The sequence below is a fragment of the Glycine soja genome, chromosome 4 (genome assembly GCF_004193775.1).
Source record: "Glycine soja cultivar W05 chromosome 4, ASM419377v2, whole genome shotgun sequence".
NCBI lineage: Eukaryota > Viridiplantae > Streptophyta > Magnoliopsida > Fabales > Fabaceae > Glycine > Glycine soja.
This window is the reverse complement of record NC_041005.1, coordinates 20,863,744-20,875,256: the sequence shown is the minus strand read 5'-3', so window position 1 is coordinate 20,875,256 and position 11,513 is coordinate 20,863,744. Positions and strand designations below refer to the sequence as shown.

Below are 11,513 nucleotides of genomic sequence, written 5' to 3'. Positions count from 1 at the left end.
AAAAGTGACCATAAAACTTGAAGTGAATCTTGTTTAACATATAAGTCAAGCTTGCTTAACAACACTCATAACTTACTTGATTTACTTAAGCTCATATGTTGCCTGTTTGGGCTTTGTTTATGGGCTAGCCAAACTTAGTTAGAACTTAGAAGGGTAACTTGCCCATATAATATAAAAAATCTCTTGCATATGTGGTTTGGGCAAAAGTGCAAAATTTTAAACCTGGCCCTAGATAAAATACTTAATGAAAACTTCATAATAAGTGTAAACCTGTTCTTTTCCAGTACAATTAGGAAGCTAGCTTCAGCTAGGGCTGCCAAGAGGCTTCTTGTCCCAGCATCTTTTCCAGTCACGACATACGAGGATTAAGTCAAATGACTTCCTATCCCAACATCTTTTCCATTTCTATTCTTGGTTCCTAGCAGTATGAAATCTGAGTTAAACCAAATGACTTTAATTAAGTGCATACCTGAAGCCAAACCATGGGTTAAGTGAAAACCTTAAGGGCATAAGTTGATTTTAGGGGATAGGAGGAACTCAATCTTCTTACCTTTTTAATTACTTATCCTATAAGTAGTTATGGAGAATTTCAATGGCATACCCAACCACATATTTTAGATAAGTATTTAGGCTATTAATTATATTGTGATGAATTTGCTAAACATATACAATTTGTATATGTTTAGGATGGAAACTTGCTAACAAAATGGTATATGGTGTCGTCCAAGCGTTGATGAGTATGACAAGTTAATACAGTCTCTCTGCTTGAAGGCTTTGGATTGGGAAATGGCAGAAAAGCTACAAGAGGAAATGAAAGGGAGTGGTTTGTGTCTGAAGGGCATCACAAGGGGTTTGATTAGAGCTGTCAAGGAGATGGACAAGGAGGTTTTGGTACGCCACTGCAACAATGCTCTCAGCCTCCACAACCTCCTTGTCCATCTCCTTGACAACTCTAATCAAACCCCTCATGATGCCTTTCAGACGCAAACCACTCCCTTTCATTTTCTCTTGTAGCTTTTCTGCCATTTCCCAATCCAAAGCCTTCAAACAGAGAGACTGTATTAACTTGTCATACTCATCAACGCTTGGACGACACCATAATCTTGCACCAGCAGATAACTTCAAAGCCTCATGAAATTGTTCCAACTTGCAATATCCATGAATCAGAGTGTGAAACATCACATGCCTCAACTTAACATGCTTTTTTTTAGCTTCTGCCAAGATCTTGTGAGGCTCTTCCATATCCCCACCATTTGAATAAGTGCTAGCAAGAACAGTGAAAAGCCTCAAATTTATCAAACACCTCCAATGCAACCTTCCCTTTACGCAACTTGGAGAAGGAAATAATAAACTGATTTAGAATCCTGACATTGAGGAGTCCACTCTCCTTCTTTTCTCCAATGTCGTTAACTAACTCCCACAATGAGTACACACTATAGAGTTTATGAGCACCTAAAAATCAAATTACTTTTTGAAGGGTATAGGTTGTTGGATTTTGTTTTGTTTGAACAAGTTAATATTGTGATGAATTTATGTGGTTTAGTGATGAAATTTGTGATAGACATTTGCAGATCATGGTTAGAACTAGAGGCTTAGGTCGTGCCTTAGGTAGGGTGTTCACTTCCCCACACAATTCCTTTTCCTTAAATTTACAAACACTTATATCAAAGGGGAAGTGATATACCGGTAAGCGCACCGGGTTGCCAAGTATTTGTAGAAGCAAAGCTTCATGGTGAATCAAAGGTGAATCAAAGGTGTTTTGATGATAACAATGATGATAACAAAAGATGATGACAAAGGTGATGACAAAAGCTCAAAGATCAATCAAAGAACAACTCAAGTGAATCAAGAACAATTCAAGAGTTCAAGATAGAATCAAGAAGAATTCAAGACTCAAGAAGAAAGTTAAGAGTCAAGAATCAAGATTCAAGGTTCAAGATCTCAAGAATCAAGATCAAGATTCAAGACTCAAGATTCAAGAATCAAGAGAAGGCTTAATCAAGATAAGTGTGAAAAGTTTTTCTCAAAAATTGAGTAGCACATGATTTTTCTCAAAACATGTTTACCAAAGAGTTTTTACTCTCTGGTAATCGATTACCAGATTGGTGTAATCGATTATCAGTAGCAAAATTGTTTTGAAAAAGTTTTCAAATTGAATTTACAACGTTCCAATTAATTTCAAAAAGCTGTAATCGATTACAATGTTTTGGTAATCGATTACCAGTGCCTTTGAACGTTGAAATTCAAATTCAAAAGTGAAGAGTCACATCCTTTCACATAAAAGCTTTGTGTAATCGATTACACTAATTTGGTAATCGATTACCAGTGATTGTTTCTGAATAAAATCAAAAGATGTAACTCTTCAAATAGTTTTTGACTTTTTCAAATTGGTTTTTAAGTTTTTCTAAAAGTCATAACTCTTCTCATGGTTGTCTTGATCAGACATGAAGAGTCTATAAAAGCAAGGCTTTGTTTTGAATTTCGACAATCTTGAATACTTTTCCAATCAATTTCTTACAATCCTTTACAAGCCTTGAATCTCTTTAAACTTCTTCTTCTTCTTTGTAGCAAAAGCTTTCTGAAGTTTTCTGGTTTTCCAAACCTTGAAAACTTGTGCTATTTATCTTTTCATTCTCTTCTCCCTTTGCCAAAAATAATTCGCCAAGGACTAACCGCCTGAATTCTTTTTGTGTCTTTCTTCTCCATTTTCCAAAAGAACAAAGGTCTAACCGCCTGAATTCTTTTGTGTCTCCCTTCTCCCTTGTCAAAGAATTCAAAATGACACAGTCTGAGAATTCTTTTGATTCTTCCCATTCCCTTAAACAAAAGTGTTCAAAGGACTAACCGCCTGAGAATTCTTTTGTATCCCCATTCACAAAGTATCAAAGGTTTAACCGCCTGAGATCTTTGTCTTAACACATTAGAGGGTAAATCCTTTGTGGTACAAGTAGAGGGTACATCTACTTGGGTTTGACTGAGAACAAGAGAGGGTACATCTCTTGTGGATCTGTTCTAGTGGAGGGTACATCGACTAGGGTTTCAAAGAGAACAAGGGAGGGTACATCCCTTGTGAATCTTTGCTTGTAAAAGGATTTTTACAAGGTTGAAAGAAATCTCAAGGACCGCAGGTCGCTTGGGGACTGGATGTAGGCACGGGTTGTTGTCGAACCAGTATAAAAACTCTTGTGTGTTTGTCTTCTTCTTCCCTACTCTTTTACTTTCCGCTGTGCATTTAATTCTCGCTTTTACTTTCTGTTAAGTTTCTCTTCTACTCCTCATTCTCTTAACAATTTAGTAAAAGCCTTAGAAGAGTAATTTTTTAATTAGTAAAGGTTTAGGAATAATTAATTCAACCCCCCCTTCTTAATTATTCTGAGGCCACTCGATCCAACAATATTTAAAATTAAAATGGAATGATCCGAGTATCGGACACAGGGAACTTGTTTATTAGACAGATTTTTATTCAAAAATAGGGCATTGTGTGAACAAAATTGATAATTGAGAATATAAACAAAAGTAAACTAGATTCTATGTTAAAAAGCAGTAAATGCAAGTAATTAAAAGTTGCCAATAATAGGTAAAAAGCATTGGGTCTTTCTAACAAACGAGTTGATGCATATGATGATATTTCTCTAATTGATCATGTTCTTGTGTTCTATGCTGAAGCCTAAAGTACTAAACTTCAATCCCTTGTAAGTTTAGACTAATTTAACCCAAGCTTCATCCTCAGATCCCTCTTGTTGGACTAGGCTTAACTTAAACAACATTATCATCACAGCATAATAAGAAAACTAAAACCCCGCAATCCATCCCTGGTAATGTAGTTATTTAGCCCTACTTCTATCAAGTTCTAAAGCAACAATACATTTCCCAATGCTAAAGTCACCTAACAATACACACAAGTGGGTGATCAGACCAAGAACATGTAGTAATTAAGCATTGAAAGAAGCATTGAACACACAAAACACAATTAATTAGATATGAAAAGTACTAACATCAACTATTCATTAGAAATCCCTAACTTGGGTTTTTTGCCAGCCATACAAGGAACCCTAATACAAGTGAGGTAGAAAGTACAGAGCGATTGTTGCTTACACAGGAAGGGGGATCCCTCCTCATCTTCTTGGCACCTCACAATCACTTAAACACTCTCTAATCTCTCAAAGTGATGAACCCTAGCTTCCTTGCTTAGCTGCTGCCTCTCTGCTGCCTCCGGAGCACTCTTCTCGAATTCTGTGCAAAAGTATGCAGCTCTGGTAAAAATGTTCTCTCCCTAATTCAGACAAATCAGGCTTTAAATAGGCTCTGAAATCGCGACGTCTCGCTTAGCGCGAGTAAGTGGATTTGGGCTTGGCGCCAGTCGTGCGCTGAGCCTGGCAAGAGACGAATGTCTCGCTTAGCGAGCTGATCTCGTGCTTAGCGCGCAACCTCGATTCTTGTGCTATTTCAGATTCTCTCATCATGCTAAGCGCACTGTAGCTGCGCTTAGCGGTAGATGCACACTGAGCCCACAGGTTCCACTTAGCGCGATTGTTCCTTTTAGCACTTCAAGACTTTATCATTATTTCCAATTAAGGATACTCTAATGACAGGTATCTAAACATATCAAGATTTATTTACAAATTCCTACAAAAGAACTATAAATTTGGGAAACTATACATGTTTTGAAAATGTTTTCTATACAAAAGTTAGTCGTATAAGATGACTAACAGGATTATTGGCAGAGCTCTGGGGAGAGAGGATCATCATGATTCAGATTATGCTCCCCAGCGGCGAAGGCCTACAACATCAACACGTAGGCAACGGGAACCTGCCCCTATTGCCGAGGATGAGCCGGTGGTAGCTGCAGACGTACATGCACCTGATGCTGATGGTGGTCATGATGCTGAGGGATTTCCAGGTGGGCGGTGTGATCCATCAGTGCTTACTGAGTATGCTGACCATGTTGCAATCAACGTATGGAACGGAGAGGTGTTTATAATTTTGAAGTTAACTTATTTGTTAAGTATCTGTTATCATTGAAATTTGTGTTCCTTTAAATTATTATGTTAATAAAGTGTCTGTTCTTTTATTCTTCAATTCAGGAACATCCTGAATTGAAGTTATCCTCCCATGGGAGGAAGGTGCAGAAATTTGGTAGGCTTGCTCCTGAAATTAAGGGCTTAGTTGTTGCCACAGGACTAAGTCCTTTGATTGCATGTTCAGTAGACAGTGGCGATCGGGGACTTATATCTGCGTTCATGAAGAGGTGGCACAGGGAAACTAGCAGTTTCCATCTTCTTGTGGGGGAGGTTAGCATCACCCTGGATGATGTGGCGTCTCTCCTTCATCTTCCTATTGTTGGCGCCTTCCATACCTTCGAGCCTCTGCATGTCGACGAGGCCATGTTGATGTTGGTGGAGTTACTAGAGGTCTCCGGAGAGGAAGCCAGGGCAGAGACAACACAGTATCATGGACCATACGTATGCCTATCTTGGCTACGAGATATATATTAGGGTAGATGTCAGGTCGGACATTGGATTGCTGCAGCTCGTGCATATGTTCTGCATCTTTTAGGTTGCACTCTTTTTGCTAACAAGAGTGTAACCCATGTTCATGTTGTTTTCTTAGACGCTCTACGTGACTTGAGTCAAAGTGGAGGCTATGCATGGGGAGCTACCACCCTAGTGCATATGTACGATCATTTGAGTGATGCTTGTAGGAGCAGTAGCCGACAACTTGCTGGTTACATCACTCTCTTATAGGTAATTAATATGTTTTTCATAAGTTAATTACAACAATTTTTTAAATAGGGTATTTAAGATGTTCATTTGAAATTTGTATGATTTTCTTTTAATCTTTGTAGTGTTGGATATATGAGCACTTTCCGTCAGTTGCGGGGTATATGGCTGATCCGGACTATGATGAGGTGTCACCACGTGCATGTCGGTGGAATGCTACGAAGGCGACTTTGAAGTCCATATCTATAGCGACGTATAGGCAACGTCTAGATCGACTCAGGATTCCTGATGTTTGCTGGATGCCTTATGGGGAGCATCGACCTGTTCGAGAGTTTGATTTGATTTCATGTTTTTTCGGTCAGCTACGATGGGGGCCCGTTGCTGTCAGACACTGACCAGAGAGGGCCATGCGCCAATTCGGATACGTCCAGAGTATTCCTGTAGAGGCTGTAGATTCATGGGTGTCATTTGAAAAAATAGATGATAGGTGGATGCACTACTCAGACCATCTTGCACCAGTAGGTGAGATATGTCTTGTGCTAGGTCAGTGTGCGCCCGAGTACATGGACTAGTTCTTCGTCATTTCTCATCCATTCATGACCGCGACACAACAATTAGATCTGCTGCGACATCCACCTGCGACGCATGATGCCTCATTTGTGGAGCCACATATCCCTCAAGTCCCAAAGCCACCAGCAGCAACACCGACACATGCCCGTTCTGATGTGGACCAACCTAGACATGAAGTGGTAAGTGTTACTATTTGCTTAGTTGTATCAAATATCATTTATGTCAATTATTTTAATACTAATCTGTCTAATTTTTTTGTTTTCTATTTAATAGGATGCTTGCCATGCGATCGCTGAAAGGTTGGAGTGTTTGCTCAACCTAAGGATAGTCATGGCAGGCATAGAGACACACAAGGTCATGGAAGAATGCATCAAGATTGCCAGGGGTGTCATAGAAGACGACAATGTGTATGTGAGGTCTTGACGTAGGTGACACATGGATCAACCATAGTTTCTTTAGACATTTTATATTATCATATTTGGACGATGTATATAATTTTCTTGTATTTGAAAACATTTTGTTTTTGACTGAACATTTTGTATATTTTAAGTTATTTTGGTTTATAATTTTAATTTAACATTAATTCATTGAAATATTAGTGTTAATGTTAAAATCTTATTTTTAAATTACTTGATTCCAAATTCGTGAAAATAGTATGAATGTGATTCTAAATTGAAGCAAACAACTAAAAACTAGGTTCATATAAAATTACAAAAATGATAACATTGGGAGGATAAAATATACCCACTTATATATAGAGAGAAAATATGAGTTCAATTTTTTTTGCAAAACACGTCATTACTTAGGAACGAAAAATTGTGAATATGACTAAACCTCAATCTAAAACTAAAGATTAGTTCTATAATTAATTCAAAGGATTGAAATATACTTTCAAATTTCACTAGATACTTAAATATCATAATTATGATATTACCAATAAAACAAAAGATATATATATATATATATATATATATATATATATATTTGTCATTCTCTCTTTAGATTAAACTGCAAGATCAAAAAATCCTAACTAATATTATAAGTGAGTTGAAAATGAAGAATATGAAAAAAAAGTGAAAATGTAATAAGTTGATAGATGGGGAGTTATTTATTTATTTTTTATTTACTCTCTTTGTTTTTTATCTTTCTATACTTTTTTATTTACCAACAAATTTATTTTCTCCTCCCACTATTATCATTTTAATTTAATGATTTTCTTGATTTAGGTAAACCATGAACATAAAATAATAATCATACAGTTTCATTCCATAATGGACACGAATTCAAACATTACATTAACTTCAACATAGTGGGAAGAAATAAAATTTACGTGAAATACTACAACTAAGTAATGCTAATTTTGCAACAAGGACATGTCGTCTTCCATTTCCATTACATGTTTACTAAAAACAGCTAAAAATTTCTATTGGGCTAAATTGTTTCCAGTAGTTAGACTGTACTAAGACCTTTAGCACATCATCGTTAGTTTTTAGTTCAATAATTTCGAATTTGATAATTTTATCTGAATACTCATGGTGGCTTGGTTGTCGAAAAAACAATCGCCTTACTGTTTGTGTTTCATGAATACCATAAGGGGGAATCCCATGAGGTGCAACTTGCTTGATTAAATCCTTCAGTTCATCCATGGTACATCCGGAAGGAATGTCAAACTTTTTGGGATTTTTTCCTATGAACGAGTAACCAAAAAACTCATGTTGGCGTGGCATGTTCCACCTCCCGTTGTAATATAGTAGGGCATCATGAGTAGGGGTTATAGTTGCTTGAAGTAAGTTTAATATACCATCTGGCGTTCTACCAATGGTGCATAATAACTCAGTCGGACCAACACATGAAAATTGATGATTACACATTAACATTGTGTTAACATCATCCTCATTTTTCCGTTGCATACATTGAAAGTGAAATTGGTTACCTGTATCTGTGAATGGCTGTTGGTAGTAAATTTCATCCAAATATTGTTTGTCGGTTAGCTGAAGGGTATTGTGTATTCTGGTTTTCAACGTTTGAAAATCACAAGTACTCAAATGTGTATTGGAGTGGAAGTTTGAAAATAAACACCACTGTCCTTGTGAACAATCGATCCATTTGGAAAAATAAAACCTAATGTCGAGTTCACAATTGTGTGACTGCTTGTTTCTCCCAAGAATGACATACTTTGTTCTAAGAATTGGGTTGGGAGAGATTGTGTGATTTTTTATAGTGTTCGGGTTTGTCATATATATAGATGATTTTCACTATCATTGCTTCAATTTTTTTAAAAAAAATAGAGACGAGGGCAAATGATTTCTGTTTGTGTTGTCAACTACAACAATGTCGTGTCATGCTTTATCTTGCATCAGAATGTGTTGTCAAGTCTTACAATGTCCTGTCACGCTTTATGTTAATACACATGCATTTCACAATGTGTTGTCAACTCAGACAATGATTTATCATACATGCGTACATTACAAAATTAAGAAACCAAGTTAAATCTTAAAATATAATTAAGGGACTAATTCTCAAATTTTAAGTAATAATTTATTATAAAATAAGTCAAAATTAATTAAACAAACATAACAACGTATATAACTTGGTGTGAACTACGTGTTAAAAATTAATGTGTTCAAACTTAATTCAACAAATATACAAAGACAGATAATTTAATTCAACAAATTTAGCCATTAAAAGGTACATGTTCAGTCTTCATTTCTGTCTACATAGTCTCTTTTGAACATCATGAAGCTTCTGTAATGTTGCATTCTACTAATATATGGAGTTGGCCACTGCTTTTCCTGAGGATGACAATTGCTAGACCATAACAATGCTACAGGCGGTAAAGGACAACGATCTTTTAAATAAATATGTTGTACATGCAAAAACAATATTAACTCTACCATAGACATCTGATTGCATAAATTTAAAAATAACGCTATATATCTAGAATGTACCTGATCAAAATGATTGCCATAGATGTGACCGATACAAATTATGCGATACACTGAAGAATCTATTGGTGGTTGACTTCTAAGAGGAAAGAACATCATGCTTTGTTGTTGAGACAACGATACAAGGATTACATTATACCTTGATGCAATGACATATCCCATGTCGGTTATATCCATCCACTTATCCACAGTCACCTAAATGAAACAAATATACACGTCAAAGTTAATTTTAAATTTAACTCTTAAAAAGCATAACATAAATTACATGCCTTGGTTAACCCATCAACAAGTGGTGACATCCTTAATTCCTCAAAATGGTCTGTGCCACCGAAGAACTTGATATAGTCATCTGAGAATTTGCCAAGTTCTTTAAGCAGATGGTTGCGAACCAGCGACCAAGAGTCTTCACCTATACCCAATAAACCGGAAACCGACCGATATCCATAGTTTCCGTCAGCTTTGACATCCACAATGTTGTCAATAAAATTGTGGATAAATGGCTGAAATTGATCCAACATCGGCATGATCCTTCTTGGATTGGGCTAGTCAGAAGATGATGCACTACACTTCACTGAAGAATTGCTATTTTGCATAAAATGTAAAGCATCTACATACTCCTAGTACGATGGATCACGCTTTATTGACCTTGTGTTAACCTTTGTTAGAGGAGGACACATAGAATTTTGATCAGGGTATGTAATTTCCCGAAGTTTACTCTTCAGAGTAAACTTACCACAAACATCAAGTTCTTCAAATCTTTTAGACATGGTTTCCATTTCTTCCTTGATGCTTACTTCGGGCTCAGATAACCTTTGGTCTGAAAAACTGAGTCTCCTCCAGAACATATGAACTGAATCTAGTGGGATGCAACCAACAACATATTTAGATAGCTCACATGCACAAGGAAGACCATGCGTGGTTCTCATGACACAACCACAAGTGGAAGGATTCTTGCCAGCATAATGTACACGCTCAAACTCACCAGCAATATGATTTAAAGCATACCTTGAAACTATTCCAAGAAGCCTCTTGTATAAGGTTTTTCTTAAAGACATGTCCAACGACATGTGTACTTGTTTCAAAGGATGCTTTAATTTCAGTGTGCTGCAGCGTCATCATGTTGTTCATGGCATCCTAGACACTGCATAAGTCTCCAAGGCTATTATGTAACACTCTTTTTAAAGCCTAATGAGCAGATTCAACCCTACATTTCAAATACACAAATAACAATAAACATATACAACAATAAAATTCCATCAATTCATCAACGTTAATAGAAATAATTGAACATTTTCATACCTATTTGTTGTTGTGTTTCCTAAGTGCATCACCTTATTCGTCCAAGTAGTAACAAATTTTTCCTTGTGCGGGATTATCCATGTTTCGTTGACATAGTCAACAAACATTGGCCAAGGTGAACAAGTCATTTCAAACTTCTTCAGGCATTCATCGAACTGCTACTCTGAAGGACAATCAACCAAACTTTCCCAGGCATCCATGACATACTCCCAAGCATTTTTTTGACCAATTAATGATTTACATTTGGCCTTGACATTCTTGTTTATGTGAAAGCTGCACAACAAATTTGTACACTCAGGAAATACAGTTTTCAATGCATTCATCAATGCTAGGTCTCTGTCAGTCACAATAACTCCAGGGAGGGCATCACGTCTTAAAAATATATCTTGGAACCGTTCTAAATGTAGAAGCAAGCTTCATTGCTTCATGATGATTAATCAAGATTGATTCAAGGTGTTTTGATGATAACAAAGATGATGACAAAAAGCCCATGAGAATGATTTCAAGATTGAGTCAAGAACAATTCAAGAATCAAGAGAAAGATTCAAGAGAAGTTTCAAGTTTCAAGTTTTCAAGAATTAAGAATCAAGAACAATCAAGATCAAGATTCAAGACTCAAGATTCAAGAATCAAGAATCAAGAAAAGGCTCAATCAAGATAAGTACAAAAAAGTTTTTCAAAACATTGAGTAGCACATGAAGTTTTCACAAAAGCTTTTACCAAAGAGTTTTTACTCTCTGGTAATCGATTACCAGTTTACTGTAATCGATTACCAATGACAAGTTTTATTTTCAAAAAGCTTTCAACTGAATTTACAATGTTCCAATCAATTTCAAAATGGTGTAATCGATTACAATATATTGGTAATCGATTACAGTGTGTTTGAACGTCGAAATTCAAATTCAAATGTGAAGAGTCACATCCTTTCACAAAAATGCTTTGTGTAATCGATTACCAGTGATAAGTTTTGAACAAAAAT

The 11,513-nt window shown here is 36.3% G+C and overlaps 1 protein-coding gene across 1 annotated transcript; it reads left to right on the top strand.

Moving 5' to 3' along the window:
* The first annotated feature begins 4,701 nt into the window (after positions 1-4,701).
* Positions 4,702-6,115, top strand: LOC114410667. Its single transcript, XM_028374617.1, has 3 exons — positions 4,702-4,956; positions 5,085-5,462; positions 5,846-6,115. Exons 1-3 carry the CDS (start codon positions 4,702-4,704, stop codon positions 6,113-6,115), a joined length of 903 nt encoding a protein of 300 aa, XP_028230418.1.
* The last annotated feature ends 5,398 nt before the right edge of the window (positions 6,116-11,513 follow it).